The following is a 24,776-nucleotide window of genomic DNA, read 5'->3' on the forward strand; positions in this document are numbered from 1 at the left end:
GGAGTGCAGGGATTGAGATGGAGGGCGCCAAGTAGGACAGAGTCTCAGAGCAGAAGTAAGGGAGGAGCCCGTAGGTTTCTGTAGGGGTAGCCAGGCGTGCTGTAGTGTCCCTTTAACCCTTGCCCTGCCCTGATGGGATCAGCGCGTAATCAAAGGATGCGTGAAGCCCTCAGGATGGGCGTGTGCTCATTTGCTGCAGGGGTCATCATGAGACGACCTTACACTCGCCAATTAATCGCCGCTTCACGCCTGGACAGCTTACAGCTAGATTCCACCGAAGAAGTTTAACTCCGGTGAACTACGAGGAATGCTTTTACAAAGATTCGTTCACAGGGCTTCTCTCCATAGCTGCGCTGTTTCCTTTCTGACAGGGGGCGGGGGAGGAAGCACTACTAAAGACAAGGAGCGCGGCGAGACCCTGCCCCTCTTCCCAGCGCAGCTCCGCCACTTGCGCGCGTTGTTGGCTCGTGCCCAGTGGCGGCGCCTGAAAAAGTGCTGCGCCCTTGAAAGTGCCTAAAGCAACAACAAACAAGCATTGAAGAAAGCTGTTAAACAAGACGTGAGCGAAACCGAAACCTGTTGTGGGGCGGGACTTCCGTCTTCTGAAGCCCACGCCCACGGACTGGCTGGCCCAGAGAGGAGCAGTGGTGACGCGGGGCTCCCATGCCTGAGGGAGAGCCCCGCGGAGGCTGCAGAAGTCCGGAGTGGCGCCGATGCGGTGAGTGGGGCTTAGTTTTACTGGGGGTGGCGGCGGGGGGGGGGTGTCTCTGTATGTGTGCGCTCATGTGTGTGTGTGTGCGCTTGTGTGCGTGTGTGCGGCGGGGGGATGTGTTGTGTCTCTGTATGTGTGCGCTCGTGTGTGTGCGTGTAGGTGTGCTCGTGTGTGTGTCTCTCTGTGTGTGCGCTCGTATATGTGTGTTCGCGTGCAAAACCAGGGGGGTGTGGCTGTGTGTGTTGGAGGCTTTCAAGGGCGACAGGAGATGGTGAACGCGCGCTCGACCTGATCCGATTCCGGCATGCTGCGCGTGCCCATCTCCTGTCTCCTTGAAAGCAGAGCCGCCGACAATAGGTCTCGCTGCGACAGGGCTTCGCCCTGTATCGCAGGTGCGAGACCTAAAAACGGAGGCCTAACAGCTTCATGCTAAATATAGTTTAAATGACTATATCATTCTTAATACTCATATCGACTGACACTGCAAGACGGAAGGATACTAGGTATAGAATACCGCAGTCTACTTAACTGTTTTTTCAAGAACTTTGACACTGGGTGGTCTTCTTAGTACAGGCACCAATGACAGTTTGGCTTTGAAAGGTCCGCAGCAAATGTGGCAAAGCCACACATATCAACTGATCCGAAAAATAACTGGCCAGGAACAAAAAAAGTGTTGATCGAATTTCATGAATCCAGTGCCTTCTTTGTAGTTTAAGAAATCCAATATAGGATTGTATATACTAACAGAGAGTGTGTTTATCTCCATTTTCTTTTACTACATAGAGCAGGGAAAACGACAAGCAACTGTCCCAAAGGGTAAACACGGCACAACACTAATGCTGATACACCATTTGGTTAACTGAAAGACCTTTGATTTGATATATACTGATGATAGTGCTTAGGGAAAACACTTTTTTAAATTGTCAAACCCCGATAATCTTTGACTAGAACTATATAGGAAAACTTATATGTTGATTTTTCCCTCCCATTGTTTCCAATGTGCCGTTATTTTGATCTGTCTGCAACAAGTTTAGCAACAAGTATTGGTAGTTGGATGTTAGCTTGTGTTTTTCAGCAGCATAAATTGTATTAATGTATTTGTGTTTGAGAACTGGATAATATTTCTATCCAAATATATTCACTGAAAAGAATCTGCAGTGGTTGCCTAATTAAATGACAGTTGAAATCCTTCCATTGATAGCACTTTCTGTTTATTCTCCCAGATCCTTTCCAGTGGTCTGTGGCAGGAAGGAAAAGAAGATGAAGGGTTTTATGGATTCCTTTTCAAAGATATCAAAAAGGAAGTTGAAAGAGCATCCACGAAAGTAAGCCTTTAGACTGTATATGTACTGCATTCTTTGAAATGTTTTTACAATGCGCATGCTTATATTTGCAAATTTTAACCACTTCCTTCATTTCTCATGGCATAGAAATGGGTAATTACTTGCATGTAACATACCAGAAGGCGACTAATGGTTTACTCTGTGTAATTGATTTGTGATTTGTTTAGAGAGGAGCATGCACGCACATGGCTTAGGAATAGAGGGGCAGATGTATCACCTTGCTGTGCTGCGTGAAAGAGAAAGGGCTGGAATGCACCATATTTAACATGATGCAGCACATTCCTGTCCTTTCCCTGCACTGGTGCTCAATGCGCTGCCTTGAGCCAATGCAGTCTAGAGCATAAATAGGGCAGCATAAATAGGGCAATGCACTAGTCCCCAAGGAACTGGGTATAATCAATAACAAAATACAAATGTTCCTTGAGGAATCATTTAACTATAACTTAATATTTCAGAACGTCACAAAAGTGAACAGAATATTTAACAGTCAGGGAATTTCTCATACAAAACTCATATATTTGGTTCAGTCAATTTTATCTAAAAACAGCAAAGAATACCTTAATCAAATCTTGTACAGCAACAAAACTACTACTGAGTCAATATACATCTTTTGTGGAACTGGTGGGCTGCTCCGTGCCCACGATGTAAAGAGGTCGCCCTGAAGGGTTGGGGGCTCCGGTACTCGGAGGAGTTGTTGGAACACATATATATATATATATATATATATATATATATATATATATATATATATATATATATATATATATATATACATATTATTAACAAAACATATACAATATTTTTTCCGTAGGATAGCGAGAGGGTTAAATTTACTATTCCCACTCCAGAGAGTGCAACAGTAAGGAAAGCGTTGGATAGCGTAGGGGTAAAAATTACTATTCCCACTCCGGAGAGCGCAACAGTAGGGAAAGCGTTGGATAGCGTAGGGGTAAAAATTACTATTCCCACTCCAGTGAGTGCAACAGTAGGGAAAGCATTGGATGGCGTAGGGATAACAATTACTATTCCCGCTCCCGTGAGTGCAACAGTAGGGAAAGCGTTGGATAGCGTAGGGGTAAAAATTACTGTTCCAACTCCAGAGAGTGCAACAGTAGGGCAAGCATTGGATAGTGAGAGGGTAAAAAAATTACTATTACCACTCCAGAGAGAGCAACAGTATGGAAAGCGTTGGATAACGTAGGGGTACAAATTACTATTCCCACTCCAGATAGCGCAACAGTAGGGAAAGCATTGGATAGGGTAGGGGTAAAAATAACTATTCCCACTCCAGAGAGTGCAACAGTAGGGAAAGTGTTGCATAGCGTAGGGGTAAAAATTACTATTCCCACTCCAGTGAGTGCAACGGTAGGGAAAGTGTTGATAGCGTAGGGATAAAAATTACTATTCCTACTCCAGAGAGTGCAACAGTAGGGAAAGCATTGGATAGCATAGGGATAAAAATTACTATTCCCACTCCAGTGAGTGCAACAGTAGGGAAAGCTTTGGATAGCGTAGAGGTAAAAATTACTATTCCCACTCCAGTGAGTGCAACAGTAGGAAAAGTGTTGGATAGCGTAGGGGTAAAAATTACTATTCTCACTCCAGTGAGTGCAACAGTAGGGAAAGCGTTGGATAGCGTAGGGATAAAAATTACTATTCCTACTCCAGAAAGTGCAACAGTAGGGAAAGTGTTGGATAGCGTAGGGGTAAAAATTACTATTCCCACTCCAGTGAGTGCAACAGTAGGGAAAGTGTTGGATAGCGTAGGGATAAAAATTACTATTCCTTCTCCAGAAAGTGCAACAGTAGGGAAAGTATTGGATAGCGTAGGGATAAAAATTACTATTCCCACTTCAGTGAGTGCAACAGTAGGGAAAGCGTTGGATAGCGTAGGGGTAAAAATTACTATTCCCACTCCAGTGAGTGCAACAGTAGGGAAAGCGTTGGATAGCGTAGGGGTAAAAATTACTATTCTCACTCCAGTGAGTGCAACAGTAGAGAAAGCGTTGGATAGCGTAGGGATAAAAATTACTATTCCTACTCCAGAAAATGCAACAGTAGGGAAAGTGTTGGATAGCTTAGGGGTAAAAATTACTATTCCCACTCCAGTGAGTGCAACAGTAGGGAAAGCGTTGGATAGCGTAGGGATAACAATTACCATTCCTTCTCCAGAAAGTGCAACAGTAGGGAAAGCATTGGATAGCGTAGGGATAAAAATTACTATTCCCACTTCAGTGAGTGCAACAGTAGGGAAAGCGTTGGATAGCGTAGGGGTAAAACTTACTATTCCCACTCCAGAGAGTGCAACAGTAGGGAAAGCGTTGGATAGCGTAGGAGTAAAAATTACTAATCCCACTCCAGTGAGTGCAACAGTAGGGAAAGCGTTGGATAGCGTAGAGTTAAAAATTACTATTCCCACTCCAGTGAGTGCAATAGTAGGGAAAGTAAATACTTCATATATAAATATAAATAACAAAAATATTAATACCAATTACAAAATAATCAAAATATTTTACAATTTTATAAAATATATTAATTAATCAATTAAAATTACAAATAAAAATTAACTAATAATAAAAATTACCTACTAATACTCATTATTGACCAATAAATTAATTTACAATAGAAAAAAAAAAAAAAATTAGACACAAACAAATATTTGAAAAATGTAATTACCTACAATTAAATTACTTCCCAAGCTATTCCCCTATAAACACACAACCCACTACAGAAAATAATGTAATAAAAGTAACATATTTATCAATTAATCAATTAAAATGAATTACCAATTATATTTTAATTAATTACCAATTAATAATTATTCGACAATTAACTGTAAATAAATACCAATAAATAAAATAACATATTTAATTAATTATAATTAAATTACTTCCCACCCTATTCCCCTATAAACCCACAACCTGCTACATAAAATAAATTACTAAAATTAACATATTTATCAATTAATCAATTTAAATTAATTACCAATTATATTTTAATTATTTAAAAAGTAATAATTAATTCACAATTATTTCCAAAAAAAAACAATAAATAAAATAACGTATTTAATAATTATAATAACATTACTTCCAACGCTATTCCCCTATAAACCCACAACCCGCTACAGAAAATAATTTACTAAAATTAACATAGTCATCAATTAATCAATTAAAATTAATTACCAATTATATTTTAATTAATTACCAATTATTAATTAATTAACAATTAATTTTAAATAACTACCAATAAATTAAATAACGTATTTAATTACTTATAATTAAATTACTTCCCACCCTATTCCCCTATAAATCCGCAACCCGCTACAGAAAATAGATTACTAAAATTAACATATTTATCAATTAATAATTTAAAATTAATTACCAATTATATTTTAATTAATTACCAATTAATAATTAATTAACAAATAATTCTAAATAAATACCAATAAATAAAATAACATATTTAATTAATTATAATTAAATTACTTCCCACCCTATTCCCCTATAAAGCCACAACCCGCTACAGAATTATATTACACAAAAATTAAAAAATAAAATTAACTTACCTTAAATATATATTTTTGTTGTCTATATTCTGTCTAATCGATATTATGCCCATTCTATATTTTTGATTCGATATTATGTCCATTCTATTCGATATTAAAATTTACTAGTCGATATTTTGGTAGTCTATATTCTGTCTAGTCGATATTATGTCTATTCTATATTTTTTACTCGATATTATGTCTAGTCGATAATTAAAACTCAATATTTTGACTCTATACCGTAGATAACACCTTTTGTTTTTAAACAGGCATATGGGTAGTACACAGGCTCAACCATATATTGAAATTATTCAGTTGATTACATTAATTTCATTATGTATCGACAAACAACAATGAAAACAAGAAGGTGTAGTTGCGTCGACGTTTCGGTCTCCCTAACGGTCTAATCGATCCACGAGACCATCTTCAGGACGGTAACGTTGCACCATGAATCTAATACAATAGAAACATCCAAAGTCAACATCAAGAAAGACCCTGAGTTCAAATGTATCGTCTGCTCATTACTCAAATTAAAGATGGAGTCAAAATTCACCCTAAGTGCCTCCAACACACCGAGTGTCAAATTAAAACACCAACAAAAAACCCACCAGACTTCAAACGTGACACAAAAACAATACTAATGTGTGCCGATGTCAAACCCAATCAACAAGCCGGTGGTAGGTAGTAACCAAAACCACACCACACCAATATAGATATTTCTCCTCTTAGCACCTTCCCTGGGAATTGGGATAAATCTCACTAATGTATTGTGTCACCCTTGTGCGGTACATGGGTGATGCAAAACCTTGATACATTTTCCCCAGAGTTTTCATTTCTCATGTGAAAATTAATTTTAAGTTGTTTTCGTTGATGACCCATTGCCACTTGTAGAAGCCCAGTGCTTTCGATCAAATAGCATTCTAAGGGAGGTGATTTGTTTGTTATCTGTGCGGTCAATAACATTGCACAACTGGCTGCTAATAACATCCTCATTTTCAAAGCAGGGTTCTGTGTTACACCAGAATTGGGTCATACTTGTTCACTGGATGGAGAAAACAGTCAGCAAAAAATGTATGCAAATAGCTGAACATTGTAAACAGATATAAAAGAACTTCTGTATTAGTTGCTATTCTTGAAGCCAAATACCCAAAACATTTAATTTGTGTAAAAGCAGGAGCCCCCCCCCCAAAAAAGGTACGGTCCTTTGGCACACTGTACACCATTTACATGCACTGTACGGTACTTCTCCCAAGTCATTGAGTTTCTAAATACTTCTTGGACGAGGGGTACCGCTTTATTTTACATTAGTGTTGTGACAGTGCGGGCATGTTCTGCTTTTTTTTTACCCATTTTGTATTAGTTTAAAAAAAACTAGTGGTAAACAAGGCCAGACAAACCTTTGATTCCACCTGGCATTTCCCCAGTGGACTGGAGCTCCTAAATGCAGGCCGTTGCTGGTGCTTCTGTCACCTTTCCCAGCTCCCCAAGGTTAATTGGAGTAGGCAAAGGGTGTTTTCAGGAGAAAGAGATAGAGGGGGAGGTAGAGAGAGAGCGAACAGATAGGGAAGAAGCGAGACGAGATAGAATGGATGGAAAGTTGGATGGATGAAAAAAGAGTGATTGCTTGATAGGGCTATCAAACTGGAGTTGATTTGAGCATTTTTACCAGTGCTGCTTCTGGTTCCCAAGTGTCCGGCCTGGAGGTAACTGCTATCAGACACTTATTACAGTAAAGTATCGGACAATAAATCATATGCTACTAGAGCTTGAGACATTTTAGGCATATAAGTGAAAAAATCTCCTTCTTGATGAGGTCCTGGTATCATGATCTAAATATCTAGGAATAAAGCTAGGATTCAAACATCATTTATACCCGACTGGGCAGAAGTCATGATTTGGGTCATAGTAATTATTGCAGTTATCAACCATCTTGCTGAATTTTCACTTCAAACTTTGCTGGCATAAGCCACGTTTGCAGCCAGCACTTACCACTCAGTGTTCTTCATGCCTTCTTATTTTTGGATCTGCCCTGCCCCACAGTTTGGTAATGTCTGTTTGGCGCCAATGAGACGGATGGGAAGGGGTAGGTTAACTGTGTTGTTTACTTGTCAAACAGCCATTCATATGTTTTGTGCAGAGCATGGGCGTCCGCAGGGGGGGGCAAGGAGGGGCGCTTGCCCCCCCTGGAGCGTCCCTCCTTGCCCCCCCCCCCTGCAGACACCCATGCTTTTACAGACGCTGTTTGTCTATAATTCTGGGCCCTGCAGGGAGCAGAACTGTTCCCTGCCAGAGGCCTCAACTCCCTGATGGGGGCCTCGCACGCCTCCTCGCAGCCCCTCCCGCCCATTGTCATTCTGTCTGTGGCTGATTATCACATAAAGAATGACAATGGCCAGTTTGAGCTGCGAAAGCACCTTGCTAACAACCTGCTCTATGTCTAAGTGTGAGGGCCAAGCCAGCCGATCGTGACGAGCGCTTGAGGAGCTCGCACTCCTGCATGCATGCACAATAATGGTGTGTGAGCGCGGAAACTCGGGGCATGAAGGAGATCATCTAGGTTCACTTTCAAGCTACAGTAAAGGAGGAGCAGCGCGATCTCCACTGCTGTCCTGCAACCTCGTAAGGCTGCATTTCAATACCGCAGTTGATCCCCAGAGTCCCTGAGGCTGAGAAACACTGCCAATCTCCTCTACAAGGTACCGGGAGTGGTATTGGCCCACAGGGTGATTGTGGTAAGTTCATTACAGCTGAAGCGCTTGATTTCATGAGATGCAACACAAGCTGTCTTCACTGTATTGTGCAGCGCCTCATTTTCTGTGCTCTGTTCACCTGGATTGGGATTGGAAAGGTGAGCAGTAGGGGATGTGAAAGAACAGTAGTGTGCACATGTGTGCGCTGTCCTGGGGGTTCCCACCCTTCCCACCCCCAATTATGAAAGATAGATCAGTAAAAGGATGGTTGATGAGTGAAAGGGTGGATGATGGGCGAGTGGATGGGTGGATAGATGAGAGAAATGATGGATGGATTGATTAATTAAAAAGTGAAAGGGTGAATTAATTGATGGATGGATGACTGAATGGATGGATGGGTGGAAGAGTGGATGCATGAGTGAAAGGGTGGCTTGGGTGAAAAGGTAAATGGTTGGATGGATGAGTGAATGGAGTTCATGAGTGGAAGAGTGGGTGGATGAATGAGAGGATACATTGGGTGAAAGGGTGGATGGATAATGGATGAGTGAAAGGATGGATTGGGTGAAAGGGTGGATGGTTGATGGATGGATAAGTGAAAGGGTAGCTGGCTGGGTGAAAGGGTAAGTGGTTGGATGAAGGAGTGGATGGATGGGTGGAAGAGTGGATGGATGAGGGAAAGGATCGTTTGGGTGAAAAGGTAAATGGTTGGATGGATGGATGAGTGAATGGATGGATTGGTGGAAGAGTGGATGGATGAGTGAAAGGATGGATTCGGTGAAAGGGTGGATGGATGATGGATGGATTGGGTGAAAGGGTGGATGGAGGGATGGATGAGTGGAATGATGGATGGAAGAATAGACTTTGGATAGGTTTGCAAATGGTTGAAAAGGTTTGGATATGGATGGGAACACAGATGGAAGGACAGAATGAATGGTGAAAGACTGGATGGTGGATGAAAACATTAATAGATAACATAAAGTACATTTGAAATGGTGGATGTCAGGGGTTTGATGGAAGGTTGAATGGCTAGATCCCTGGACAAGAGAGCTCTTCTGGGGAGGGTTGTGATGACTTACTTTGCTTTCTTGGTGCCATAAGAGCTTTAGTTCAAAGTGGGAGGTATTTCAATTTTCTGGCTACTCCCATGCCTATGTATTACTATTCTGTATTTGCTGTCTGCTTATGTATGGGATTCAAACATCATGCATACGACATTTTGAGTGACACCCAACTGCTACTTGAATGTTACACTAGTAACTGTAAATGTTTGCATGCTTTGTTTTAGGTGTAAGGTTTTGGGGAGAGCCACAGAGTGCTATAAGCTGTTCTTGAGATGTATATTGTGTTTGTAGCAATAGGCAAGGTGTCAAAAATAAACGATGTAATAGTGTATTGACAGTGCCTTCTTTAAGAAAGCTGCAGGGAAAAGCACCTTTGTGACTTCCGTCAGCTAGTGCAACTCTCTGCGAAGCCGCCATAAGCAAAGTCAGATTCCATATTTTAAGTTCCCCTTGCTGAAACACCCATCATGCGTCCCCTATAGTGGGTTCATCAAAACAATCCTCCCTTTGGTTCACCTATGCTTGCCGCGTTACATCTCACAATGGCACTCCGATATGAGATGCTAGTAACGAAGTCTATCCGAGCAGACCTTCCTGAGCACTTCGCTCACATACATGTCTGCACAAGACCATGAGTTGTAAACAAAATATCAGACTGGCTAACCCAGTGCAGTTACCATATAAATAGATTGTTATCAAATTAAATACCTCAAAAAGAGCTGCACAGTTGCTCAAAGCGGTAGGCATACCAAAAAAACATGAAGTGCACGATTGTCTCAACCTAATGTAAACTTATTTTGACTTGTACTTAAGTGGTTGTCTATTTACTTACTTTTATACTATCGCGCAACTTCCTCTGATGCGTCTGTAAAACGTACCTTTTCTTCCGAAGATTTGTCCTGAAATTTGACCTCCTGTCCTGAATTTTTACACTTACCTTCCTGAATTTGCAACCATGTCAGTTGGTCACCCTACATTAACTGGTGAGTTCACTTCGGGGCGCAGAGTTCCCACATGACGTCACCAAAAATACAGAGTTCACCCGAACGTGTCTGCAACGCATTCCCCAACGTATCCATGGTACTTACAATGTGAAATGCTTGGATGCACAGATCTGGACAGGACTGAAGCCCAGAAGCATGACTGAAACATGCACCTCCACTACCAGGGAAAAGATACACTACAAGCCGCGCAGGAACCATGAGCCTCCTTCCCCGCCACAAACTTCCTGCTCAGCCCCCATTCCAGAACAGGGATTTCTCAAGAAATCTTCTGCATGTGGGGGACCCTTTTGTTGCCGACCTTGCGACCCTTGACCCTGTGACCAGGCAGGTCACTCCCTCTGCCACCGCGCAGACCCCCTGAGTGCCACTGCTGCCGCTCGTTGCGTGCCTACCGCTGTCTGCCTCTTTGTTTTGCTTCTTTTTCTGGTTCCGTCTTCTACTCCTCTGATTGCTGTGCCCCGTGTTGTATTCTGTACCCCTCGTTCGTTTTGCTTCGTTTTTGTTCTGCCCTCTTTTCCTCTGATTGCTGTTGCTGTGCCCTGTGTTGTATTCTGTACCCCTCATTCGTTTTTGGCTCTGCCTTGTATTCCCCCCCGCCCCCTCTTGCCTTCTGTGACCCTTCCCGCCACTCGCTCCCCCTCAGCCCCGCCCCCTCGTTCCCTATTGGTTGCCCCGCTCCCGCCTCCCAGTTGCTCCTCCCTCCCTCTACCCCTCATATGGAGGCAAGCCCGTCTGCGCCCGGACCGCGCCCAGCGCCAGGACCCCTGGCCCTCTTCGACACCAGCCAACCCGACTGAGCTACGACGCCGCCGCCCTCAACGCACTGAACACTGGCCGGACTCCCGCCTGCCACCGAGCCACCCCAAAACGCACCCACGGACCCTTCACCTGCCAAGCCTGCAAATTCACCTGCCTCAGGACCAGCACCACACCCGCCAGACCAGGCACCAGCCACAACCACCTCAAGTGCTTCCTGCTCAACACCCGCTCCGTCCACAAGCACGCCATCGAACTCTGGAACCTCCTCGACACAACAGCGCCGGACATCGCCTTCCTCACAGAAACCTGGATGAATGCCTCATCAGCCCCCGACATCGCCATAGCCATCCCGGATGGCTACAAGATCATCCGCAGGGACCGCACCCACCAAACAGGAGGAGGCATCACTATCGTCCACAGAAACACCATCCGCATCACGACCAACTCCAACGACACCCTCACCGCCGCTGAGCACCTTCACTTCCAGATGCACACCGACCCCAAGACCACCCTCGAAGGCACCCTCATCTACAGACCCCCGGGACCTCGCACACAATTCAGCAAAGCCATTGCAGACTTCATCAGCCCCTACTACATCCTCCTAGGGGACCTCAACTTCCACCTGGAAAACAACAATGACTTCAACACCACCACCCTGCTTGACAACCTCGCCAACCTCGGACTCAAACAACTCGTGAACACCCCCAACCACAATTCCGGCCACACACTTGACCCAGTCTTCTCCTCCAGTGACCACATCTCCTTCAGCCACTCCACGGACTGCACTGGACAGATCACAGCTGCGTCCACTTCAACTTCTGGAAAACCACGACTCACCACCACCCACAACAAGGTCCACGAAGATGCTGGAGCAAGATAACCACCGAGCAGCTCACCACCTCACTGAGCCAGAACCCTCCCGCCAACACTACAGATCCCAACGAAGCAGCCCGCAACCTCACTCAGTGGCTAACCAAGTGTGCAGACACCCTCACCCCACTGAAGATTCCTCCCAACAGACCCGGCAGCAAGAAAGCCTCGTGGTTCACCAACAACCTCAAAAGCTCCAAGAAATCCTGCTGTAGCCTCAAGATGGCCTTGTGCCACGACCAGTCAACAGTTAACATGACAGCCCTCAAGAACGCCATCCGCAAACACCACCAGCTGATCCGCACCACCAAAAAGACAGCATTCAGAGAACGACTGGACAACAACACCCACAACAGTAAGGAGCTCTTCTGCATCGTCAAGGAACTCTCCAACCCCAGCGCCAGCAACAATGACATCTCGCCCTCGCAAGACCTCTGCGACTCACTCGCCTCATTCTTCCACAATACGATCGCCGACATACACAACAGCTTCGGCGCCCAATCCACACACCCAACCAAGCACCCTACAACAGAACCTACGCCCCCCACCACCACCCTCTGCACCTGGACCCCCGTCAGCACAGAAGACACCACCCACACGATGAACACCATCCACTCCAGCTCCCCATCCGACCCCTGTCCACACCACATCTTCAACAACCATCAGCGCACCCCAACTCCGGAACATCATCAACAACTCCTTTGCACCGGCCACTTTCCCGGAGACCTGGAAACATGCGGAGATCAGCGTCCTCCCGAAGAAACCAACCGCGGACCCCACAGACCTCAAGAACTTCCGCCCCATCTCGCTCCTCCCCTTCCCTGCTAAAGTCATCAAGAATACCGTCAACAAGCAACTGACCGCCTTCCTCGAGACAAACGGCTCCCTCGACCCATCGCAGTCCAGCTTCCGAGCAAACCACAGCACGGAGATCGCCCTCAACGCAGCCACCGACAACATCAGGTCCCTGCTCGACAACAGGGAAACATCCGCCCTCATCCTCCTCGACCTATCAGCAGCATTCGACACAGTCTGCCACCGCACCCTAACAGCCCGCCTCCACCACGCCGGGATCCAAGGAGAAGCTCTGAAATGGATCACCTCCTTCCTCTCAGACAGAACTCAGAGACTCCGCCTCCCTCCCTTCCGCTCTGCAGCCACGGAGATCATCTGCGGCGCCCCCAAGGCTCCTCGCTCAGCCCCACCCTCTTCAATGTCTACATGAGCCCCCTCACAGCCATCGCACGCCAATACAACCTCAACATCATCTCCTACGCTGATGACACCCAGCTGATCCTCTCCCTCACCAACGACCCCGCCACCGCCAGAGCCAGCCTCCATGGAATGAAAGGCGTCGCGGAATGGATGATGCTCAGCCTTCTGAAGCTGAACTCGGACAAGACAGAAGTCCTCATCCTCGGACCATCCCCCTCCGCCTGGGACGACTCCTGGTGGCCCCCGGCTCGGGGCAACGCCCCCATCCACACAGACCACGCACGCAACCTGGGCTTCATCCTGGACTCCTCCCTCACGATGACCAAGCAAGTCAACGCCGTCTCGTCTTCATGCTTCAACACCCTACGCATGCTCCGTAAGATCTTCCGGTGGATCCCCACGGAAACCAGAAGGACGGTCACCCAAGCCCTCGTCACCAGCCGTCTGGACTACAGGAACGCTCTCTACGCGGGTACCACAGCCAAACTACAGAAAAGACTCCAACGCATACAAAACGCCTCCGCACGACTCATCCTGAACATCCCCCGTCACAGCCACATCTCTGCCCAACTGAGAGACCTGCACTGGCTCCCCGTCAGCAAGAGAATCACATTCAGGCTGCTCACCCACGCACACAAGACTCTTTACGACATGGGCCCCAAATACCTCAACAACCGCCTCACAAACCCACCCGCCAACTCCGATCCACCAGCCTTGCCTTCGCCACCGTCCCACGGATTCGCAGAACCACCATTGGGGGAAGATCTTTCTCCTACCTGGCGGCCAAGACGTGGAACTCCCTCCCCACTCACCTACGGCTGACCCAGGACCATCTCACCTTCAGGAAGCAGCTCAAGACATGGCTGTTCGAGCAGTAGCAACCCCTTCCCCCCGCAGCGCCTTGAGACCCTCACGGGTGAGTAGCGCGCTTTACAAGTACGATTGATTGATTGATTGATTGACATTGAAGTGACCCCTCAGCCAGGGCTTTAAATGGCCCGGGTCCCCTGGGTCGCAGAGGACGTTGCAACGGGTCCTTATCGGGCTCTAACGTCATGCCCTTTATTCTGACATAAGTGTAAAGTGAATTTATCCCTTGGACTTGTTTTCACAATCAATCATACTACCTTGCACACTACTTTCAATGCCCTATATCCTGGAGAAATATCTCCCTCTACTGTACATAAAAACCCATTGCAAATGTGACTCCAAACATATCATAAAAAATTATCAAAAATGTATTGTTTCATTAATGAAGATCGTATAAAACTGTCATGAACAACAATGTATTACAAAGAAAATAAATAAAAATTTGTTTAAAAAATGTTATATAGAAAGAGACAAATTAAAGTGAATCAATGCGAAATCATCAGGTTACATTAATCCGTTAGAATCTTGAGAACCACGTCAAGCCACTATTAGCAAATGAAATAGCATAAGTTCATCTGATTTAATAAAAGAACAATTGCGTTGACGCGTTTCGGTGTGTTTACTTGTTTTTTCACCACCTTTCTCAAGACAAACACTTTCTCTTTTCTTGTCCCTTATTTAAAAAATGTTTGCGAATACAATCTAAAAAACATAAAAAGTACACATCAATGTATTATCCCCACAATTTTTTAAATACTACTTTATATTCACAACCATAAGTAACAGTCAGTCAGTCAAACAAGCATTATTCGACAATTGTCATAAAAGCAGGATGCATACATTATATCATAAAGAGGTAAAAACAATTTTTTGAGCACACAATATAAATACATTTATAATATTATACAGTATAAAATTCCATGTTTTTAAAATTGCAGACACGATAATTTCATGATATATTTCATTCCTAATATGTTATAAAACCATGATTAAAAAATAACTAGTCTTTCCATGTCAACCACTAATCATTTTACTCCTTAGAGTCCAGGACCACCCTAGAAACTTAGCCACTGATATGTAAACCAGAGGGTTGATACTTGTGCAAATAATTCTAACTGCTGCAACATATAAACTTTCCGTTTAGTCTGTAGACCCCTTGTACTTGCAAGAGAATGCTCCATGTTGTATATTTCCTTAACAAGACTCCACCACTCCATAACCATTGGTGGATTTTGTTGAACCCAAACTCTAGCAATAGTCAGCCTAGCACAAGTAATTAAAATGTTCAGTAGATCACATAGCACATTATTTTCCCCTGTCACTCCCACAATTACGTCTTTTAATGAAAGTATAACAGGACTACCAAGTTTAGTAGAGACAACTTTAGTTACTCCATTCCAAAAATTTAGCAAGATTCGGGCAAGAGAACATATGAATAATATCAGCCCCCCTTAAATCGCATTTTGGGCATTTTGTACGATCACTGAAGATATTATTTGTTGCCCATTTAAGAATCCTATCCGGTGTATAATACAATTGACATATAGTTTTAAATAACTGCAATTTAAGATTTGAAGATTGAACAGCAAGATTAAGGCTATTTAAATATGAGGTGATCAAATCTGGTGCTACTTCCATTGCCAACTTGCTGGTCCATTTTTCCGCCAATTTAGGAATATCATTGATGTTGTACCCAGAAAATATTTTGTACCCAATACTGATCAGTGCTTTATCTGCTTCTCTGTAAATGCAATTCCAAACTTCAGAATCTGTCAGAGAGGTAAGTTCTATCTTCCTCAGAAAATAGTCCCTGATCTGACTATATTTAAACCTAGCCCCTTCTGACAGATTATAACAGGCCTTCAGTATTTCAAATGATAAAAATCCCCTATGATCGTATAAATCTCCCAACAGATTAATACCACATTTTGATAGTACGCGACCTGCTGTATCCTGAAAATTTTCAGGTAAACCCGGATTAAACCATAGAGGGGTTTTATCATGAAATAAAGGTATTTTACTCTTGATAAGAATAGAGCGCCATATATAAACGGTGTCCCGTACCGTCTTAAACTTTACGCGTTTAAAATAATTGGGGTCATTTAGTCTATAAAGAAACGTATTTGCGTCTACTCCCAACAAAAATTTGTGGATATATAAACATTTATCAGGGATCAGCAAACTAACAAAGCGAGTCAAAAAAGAGGACCAATAATAATGTTTTATATCTGGAAGACCCAATCCACCTTGATTAAAAGGAAGTTTGAGAAGTGAGACAGCTCGCCGTGCTTTCCTATAACCTCAGATAAAGCTACTAATAATACCTTCTAATCTATGAAAATAAGAATTATTTACCCTTAGGGGAATAGAACGAAAAAGATATAGATATTTTCGTAATATTTTCATCTTAACCAAATTTATTCGACCAATAATACTAAGTGGTAGCTTATGCCATTTCTTAAATAATATAGCAGTCTCCTTTAATAACGGTTCGTAATTTAGTGCCACAATTACATCAGTATTTGAAGAAATTTTTACCCCCAAATAAGTTGCTACATCGCATATCCCTATCACCGAAGCTGGTAATTGATGATTCAAGATAATTTGAGTTTTACTGGTGTTAAGTCGATAGCCTGACACTAAGCCATATTTCCCTGCTTCTGCTAAAATACCCGTCATGGTTTCAGACGCATTGGTAGAGTAAACAGCGACATCATCCGCATAGACAGTTATATCGAGAGAGTTTGGGCCATTTACAAAAGGGTTAATAAGAGCTTGGCTCTGAAGTGCAATCAGGAAAGGTTCCATTCCTAGAGCAAATAGTAGGGGGGATAAAGGACACCCCTGCCGCGTCCCTCGCCTAATCATGAAAGTAGAGGAGCATTTTCCCATATAGCAGACCTTTCCCAGCGGCTTGTCATATAGTGATTGAACCCATTTCAGGAATTGTCCTTTTATACCAAACGCCTGCAGCACTGCCCATATAAAGTCCCACCCCACTCGGTCAAATGCTTTCTCTGCATCTAATAAAATCATACCGAGTGGGGTGAGCTTTGTCCTTGCCAGTTCAAATGCAGAAATGGCCGTATTAATATGTGCCGTAGTGTCTCTTTTTGGGATAAACCCATGTTGTTGGGGTGATACCATATGAGACATTAATGATGCCAGCCGGGTTGCCAATATTTTTGCAAACATTTTTGCATCGCTATTAATAAGCGAGATTGGTCGGTAAGAGCCTCTCTCCTGCGGTGGTTTACCCTTTTTAAAGAAAAAGATAATTTGAGTGAGGTTCCAAGACTTTGGAGCTTGCTCTCCATTACCGATAGCTTGAATAACTTTAATTAACAGCGGTATCAGCTCTTCCATACAGTTTTTAAATAGCTCCAAAGGGATACAATCCTCTCCTACAGCTTTGCCAGTTGCTAAGGAATTAATGGCTGTTCTAATCTCTGCTGTTGTGATATCAACCACTAGTTGATCAGATTGTTCAACCTCCATAGTTTTAACTCTATTTACGGCTATGTAGTTTTTTATATTATCTTCATTGACTACAGTTTCTGGCGAGTAAAGCTCTTGATAATAGGATGCAAATTGTTGCAATATTAGTTTAGGGTCCTGAAATATCTGATTATTATCCCCTTTGATTTCCTTGATGACATTCTGGGCGCGATCTTCAGCCACTTTATAAGCTAGAACTTTGCCAATTTTTTCCCCATTTTCGTATTGGTTAAGTTGATATATTTTTATTTACTAATACTTTTTTCCCTAAAAATATTTTTCATCATTACCTTTAGTTCAACCAGTTTAAAATTTAGAACATCCAGATTTGCTACCCCGGTTAGTAGAGTTTCAGATATTTGATGTTCACGGTCAAGTATTTCTGCGATCATTTTCTCACTTTGGCATTGACGCTCTCTATTCTGCCGCCATATAAACTGCTGTGTAAATCCGCGTTTGCTTGCCTTGCATGCATCTCACACTATCAGGGGTAGAGCTGAATAGATATTTATGTCTATAAACTCCTTTATATGCTCTTTCAGTTGATTCACAAAATTAATATCCGTAAATAGATATCTGGGAAACGAAAAAAGACGGGGAGTAGGTCTCTCTGTTGTTATCTCAAATGTCAAAATAATTGGATTATGATCCGAGGTTACTCTTGGACATATTGATATAGTGCTAGTTTCATACAAAACGGGACACATGGGAGTACTCTGGGGTAGGTTAATAAGACTGCGTAAAAACTTGTTCTCGGATGCAGTAATTTTTGTTAAGTTCTCAAATCCCCAGATCTCTACGCCATAGAGGGCTGAACTAACCACCTTTGCATTATAGACTCGGAGGACAGGGGCAATTGGCTTAGTTAATGATTTCGCAAGCTCAGAACACAATGCTCCAGCCAATTGGCGGTGTTTAAGCGTTGCCAACTCAGTCTGCTGGTTCCAATGCAAGTCATGTTGGATATTAACACCCAGGTAGCTAAATGCCCTCACTTGTTCGAATGGTAAATTATTCGTGAAAAGGTTTCCTTTAAAAGATTTGTGCTGGTTAAAAGTCATGAATTTAGATTTTAGCACATTTACTTCAAGGCCTCGTGTGGTAGAGAAATCTTCAAAGATGACTAATGCTTTCTGTAATCTTTGAAATAATTAGACAGTCATCTGCAAACATTAAAATAGGTACTTTCGCCCCAACTAAAATTGGGGCATCAATGTTGGTTGTAATCATTAATTTAGCTACATCATTGATGTATAAAGAAAACAAAGTGGGGGCTAGGACGCAGCCCTGACGTACCCCTCTCTCTACTGGAAACTGGCTGGTAATATTTCCAGGAGAACACCATCTAATCTGTGCAAAATTGTGCTCATGAAGTCTCACAATTAGTGAAAGAAGTCAAGTCAAGAAATTTATATAGCGCGCTACATACCCAGAGGGTCTCAAGGCGCTTGAAGAAGGGTGGGGAATTACTTGTCGAATATCCATGTTTTAAGTTGCTTTCTGAATGCTAGGTGGTTATGAGTAAGGCGAAGGTGAGTGGGAAGTGAGTTCCAGGTTTTAGCTGCCAGGTAGGAGAAGGATCTGCCTCCCATGGTGGTTTTGTTGATGCGAGGTACAGTGGCAAGGGCTTGGTTGGAGGATCGTAGCTGGCGGGAGGGGGTGTAGAAGGACAGTCGTGTGTTGAGGCATTCGGGTCCAATTTCGTAAAGTGCTTTGTGTGCGTGGGTTAGGAGGCGGAAAGTAATCCTCTTATTGACGGGGAGCCAGTGGAGGTTTTTCAGGTGACCAGAGATGTGTTCTTTGCTCGGGATGTCTAATATGAGCCTGGCTGACGCGTTCTGGATGCGTTGGAGTTTTTTCTGGAGTTTTGCGGTGGTACCGGCGTATAGGGTGTTTCCGTAGTCCAGGCGGCTCGTGACCAGCGCGTGGGTGACCGTTTTTCTAGTTTCGGTGGGGATCCAGCGGAATGTTTTTTTGAGCATGCGAAGAATGTTGAAGCAAGATGAAGAGACGGCGTTGACTTGTCTGTTCATCGAGAGTGAAGAATCTAGGATGACGCCCAGGTTCCGTGCGTGGTCCGTCGGGATGGGTGCTTTTCCAAGAGCCTCTGGACACCAAGAGTCATCCCAGGCGGAGGGGGAGGTGCCTAGGATGAGGACTTCTGTTTTGTCTGAGTTCAGTTTCAGACGGCTGTGTTTCATCCAGTCGGCTACTTCTTTCATTCCTTCATGCAGGTTTGTTTTGGCAGTGTTAGGGTCTCTGGTGAGTGATAGGATCAGTTGAGTGTCATCGGCGTAGGAGATGATGTTGAGGTTGTGTTGGCGTGCGATGACCGCAAGGGGGCTCATGTATCTGTTGAAGAGGGTGGGGCTGAGTGAAGATCCTTGTGGTACGCCGCAGATGACTTCAGTGGCCTCTGACTTGAATGGTGGGAGGCGGACTCTCTGGGTTCTTCCGGTGAGGAACGAGGTGATCCATTCCAGTGCTTTTCCTTGGATTCCGACGTTTCTGAGGCGCTGTAAAAGGGTGCTATGGCAGACTGTGTCGAAGGCTGCGGAGAGGTCGAGGAGGATGAGGGCGACTGTGTCTCCATTGTACAGAAGAGTTCGAATGTCGTCTGTTGCTGCGATGAGGGCGGTTTCAGTGCTGTGTTTGGCTCGGAAGCCGGACTGTGAGGGGTCGAGGGATTTGTTGGTTTCGAGGAAGGTGGCGAGCTGGTTGTTGACCGCTTTCTCGATGACTTTGGCCGGGAATGGAAGGAGTGAGATAGGGCGGTAGTTTTTGAGTTCGGTGGGGTCAGCTGTGGGTTTCTTCAGGAGGGCGCTGAGTTCGGCATGCTTCCAACTTTCCGGGAAGGTTGGCGAGTTGAGGGGGCAGATGATGACGTCTCGAAGGTGCGGTGCTATAATGGAGTCTGCTTTGTTAAAGATGTGGTGAGGGCATGGGTCTGTGGGGGATCCTGAGTGGATAGAGTTCATCAGACGGATGGTGTCCTCAGTGGAGATTGGGTTCCAGTCATTGAGGATGTTCAGGGGGGGTGGGGGTCCTGCAGAGGGTTGGGTGGATTGGTCATCAGGTCGGTTGTCGAAGCTGTTCTGGATGTCTGCAATTTTGTTGTGGAAGAATGAGGATAGGGAGTCGCAGAGGGCTTGAGATGGGGTGATGTCGTTGGAGTTGGCTGAGGGGTTGGTAAATTCCTTGACGATGTTGAATAATTCCTTGCTGTTGTGGGCGTTGTTGTCTAGTCGGTCCTTGAAAGCGGCTTTCTTGGCATTCCGGATCAGTTGGTGGTGTATGCGGGTGGCGTTTTTGAAGGCGTCCTTGGTGCTGGTGTTTGGGTCTTTTTTCCAGGCCTTCTCGAGGGAGCGACAGAGTTTCTTGGATTTCTTAAGATCATCGTTGAACCAGGATGCCTTCTTGCTGCCTAGTTTGATTTGTCGTTTTTTCAGTGGTGCTAGGATGTCGGCGCTGTTGGATAACCATTGGGTGAGGTTAGTGGTTGCTTGGTCGGGGTTTGAGGAGTGGGCGGGGGGGTTTTGAAGAAGCGATGAGGAGATCTGGTCGATGGTGATTTTGTTCCAGTTTCTTCGCAGAGTGGGTTGGGGTGGTTGTTGGATGTGGACTTGTTGTAGGTAAAGTGAACGCAGCTGTGGTCAGTCCAAAGGAGAGCTGTGGTGTGGCTGAAGGAGATATGTTTGCTGGAGGTGAAGATAGGGTCGAGTGTGTGACCTGCGATGTGGGTGGGGGTAGTGACAAGTTGTTTAAGTCCGAGGTTGGCGAGGTTGTCCAAAAGGGTGGTGGTGTTGCGGTCGTTGTTCTTTTCAAGGTGGAAGTTGAGGTCTCCCAGAAGGATGTAATCCTCGGAGGGGAGCGCGTGTGGAGTGATGAAGTCCGTGATGTCTTCACTAAATTGTGCGCGGGGTCCTGGTGGCCTGTAGAGGAGGGTGCCTCTGAGTGTGGTCTTGGGGTCGATGTGGATCTGGAAGTGAAGGTGCTCAGTGTTGGCGAGATTGACGTCTGAGCTCGTTGAGATGCGGATGGATTTCTTATGGACGATAGCGATGCCTCCTCCTGTTTGGCCGGTACGGTCCTTGCGAATAATCTTATAGCCTTCCGGGATGGCAATGGTGATGTCTGGGGCTGATGTGGCGTTCATCCATGTTTCTGTTAGGAAGGCGACGTCTGGAGAGATGGTGTCTAGTAGATTCCAGAGGTTGATGGCGTGTCTGTGGACCGAGCGGGTGTTGAGCAGGATGCATTGTAGGTGGTTGGGGTCGGATAGCTTCGTTCGTAGATGAGGAGTTGTTCTTGGTGCCGTCAAACTTGCAGGAGTTGCAAGAGAAGGGTCCATGGGTGTGTCCAGGAGCGGCTTCGACGCAGTTGGGGGAATGGCCGGGGTTAAGGGCTAAGAGGGTTGAGGCGTCGTAAGTAATGCGGGAGGGTTGGGCATTGCGAGGGCGGACGGGCGTAGACGGGCTTACCTTTGGCGCACCTTCGGCGTGAATGGGGCGTGAATGGGGCGTGAACGCTGCGCGTGAACGCTGCGCGGAAGCTCATCTGTCATATATGGAAAGTGGAAAGAGGGAGGGGCGAGGGCGGCTCAGCTGGGAGGCGGGGCGGGCTCACGAGGACGCAGACCGAGGACAACAACAATATAAACAAAATGGCAGCGGAGGGGAGGGCAGAGCACAGCGCCGGGGGTTATCGCGCTCTAAAGTTAAATTAATTGCAGCGGAAGCGAGGCGAAGCAGCGCCCAGTGCACTACAATATAAATAAACTTTTAGCTGGAATGCAGAATGAAATGCAGCACAACGATACCAGGTCTCGGCAGGGAGACTGGGGAGCGACCTCTCAGCAAGCAGCAATGAGGGGATCACAGCGCTTCCAGGTACGGGAGCGCTGTATATACACAGTGGTAGGGCGGCTCAGCTGGGAGGCGGGGCGGGCTCACGAGGACGCAGACCGAGGACAACAACAATATAAACAAAATGGCAGCGGAGGGGAGGGCAGAGCACAGCACCGGGGGTTATCGCGCTCTAAAGTTAAATTAATTGCAGCGGAAGCGAGGCGAAGCAGCGCCCAGTGCACTACAATATAAATAAACTTTTAGCTGGAATGCAGAATGAAATGCAGCACAACGATACCAGGTCTCGGCAGGGAGACTGGGGAGCGACCTCTCAGCAAGCATGCCCAAGTCATGCAAAACCGACCACATTGTGGAGCGTGGAACAAGGTCAAAAGCTGCCCTTAAATCAATAAAGGCAGCATATAAACTACCCCATCTAGTTGCACTGTCTTCCAATGGAGCATTGCAAAATGCAATACTTGATCGACAGTACTGATACAAGCCCTGAATCCTGCCTGGAGATGCAATAGGATGTTCTGCTCTCGTTCCCATTCCTGTATTTTATTTAGGATCATTCTGCCTAGAATCTTTTGAATTGTATCTATCAGGCTGATCGGGCGGTAATTACCAGGGAGTGGCTTGTCCCCCCTTTTTAGGTCTCGTTCGAGACCTATTGCTGCGGAGTCGGGTCTGAAGGGAGGCAGACTTGGGGACGAGCGCGGATTGCTCCTCGTGAACTCGCACGCCCAGCCTCCCGGAGCCGTGCACATCTCCAGAAGCCGATTGCCAGGGTCAGCCATGCCTCTCCAGTCACACGCGCGCACACACACACTGCATACACGCACGCGCACACACACTGCATACACACACGCTCACACGCGCACACACACACACTGCATACACACACGCTCACACACAGGTGCCAAGCCCCCAAGCCCCACTTACCGCCTCAGCCGCCTCTCCTGACTTCTGCTGCCATCCACTCTGTGAGAGTGGGCGCGGGCTTCTCCAAAAGACGGAAGTCCCGCCCCACGACTGCCGTGAGCGTGCACATCCCGAGACCGGAAGTTCGGGAGAGTGCACGCTCACGGCTTGTCTTTTGTAGAGCCCACGGGATTGATTCCCAGTACATTTCAAGTTGTTGACTCAATGCTGCATGTTTCCACTCTTTACTGAGTAAGTACTAGCCCACTTATCCTTGATAGTGAGAGCAGCTGATGCCATCAGCAGATATGTAATTGTTTCCCTTTTCCAGAGTGAACGTGCACGATAACATGGTGCACGGCAGCTTGCCCTTCGCTCTGGGGTAGGGAGATATGGGGAGTCAAGGAGCTGCGAGGGTAGTGGAGTACAGAAGTAAACTGGGGCCAAGTAAACGATGGAGTGTGTCAGTCACTATCCTTGGCACAAGATTGCAGCGCGATACTCCGTGTCCACATGACTGACCAGGAACGAGCGGCATGTTTACTGTACGCACATAGCTGTAGTCATCGCCCAGCCCAGGGCTACCACCTGCCCCTTTAGCTATGCTTCATCTGGGTGGTCTGACCTTTAGGAGGTAGCAGATTTACATTAAGGCTTATGCGTCCGTTCCCTCCCTTGCTGTTAATTACCCCCTTTGTTACCACCTCCCTCCCGTTGTTTCACTGCATCGGCGTGTGACACCTAGGCCTCCAGAAACGCTCTAAACAAAGCCCCATATGCCATCTCTGCCCTAACACCTGATCCTAGTATTTAATGGGTACTATATCCTGCGTTCCGTTTGACATGTGTTTGTGCTAGGCTCGCATTCAGTCAAGCCCAAACCACACCCCTCCTCATCAGCTGCCTTTTGAACCGAGGTGTGTGACAGGCATACTGCAGGAAAACAAGCATGCTGGCACCAGGCAGAAAAAGGTGAGAAAGTGTAGGGGCTGATGTTTTCCTTAAGTTATATCAATATGGCTAGACGTCAGGTCATTAATAGCAGCAGAAGGACACTGTTTCTCGTTAGTCCCTCTGCTGGTCACTGGTAAGGACAGCTAGCCGGAGCAGAGACTTATTGGTTGGGCCATCACCATGGAAAGGCCAAGAAACTTCAGCCACTTTTGTGAACAAAGGACAAAGCTCCCAACTTTGCAAGCAAATGTATGATGTTGCACACCCCTGCTGCAGTGTACTATTGTCTCCAACTCCCGATGTTGCTCCGTTCTGTCACACAGTTTACACTTCACACTACTTTGTAATTTCTCCTTTCTGGCATTCAGCTCACCCGTTCGCCCCCTCCGCCCCTCTTCGCCCCCTCCGCCCCTCTTCGCCCAATTCTCCCCTTTCCTGTATCAATGGCTTCCCTCTTTCCAGCGTTCTTTACATTTCACATTTGT

The 24,776-nt window shown here is 45.6% G+C and overlaps 1 protein-coding gene across 1 annotated transcript in view; it reads left to right on the plus strand.

Moving 5' to 3' along the window:
- LOC147708404 (E3 ubiquitin-protein ligase PHF7-like) overlaps positions 1-24,776 on the plus strand; it is a 2,104,679-nt gene that overhangs the window by 699,899 nt on the left and 1,380,004 nt on the right. Inside the window, exon 5 of the mRNA XM_086925340.1 lies at positions 1,936-2,037. Within this exon, the coding sequence (XP_086781466.1) occupies positions 1,936-2,037 (102 nt within the window). The remainder of the gene's footprint in view (positions 1-1,935; positions 2,038-24,776) is intronic.

The sequence above is a fragment of the Lissotriton vulgaris genome, chromosome 6, assembly GCF_964263255.1.
Source record: "Lissotriton vulgaris chromosome 6, aLisVul1.2, whole genome shotgun sequence".
NCBI classification, from domain to species: domain Eukaryota; kingdom Metazoa; phylum Chordata; class Amphibia; order Caudata; family Salamandridae; genus Lissotriton; species Lissotriton vulgaris.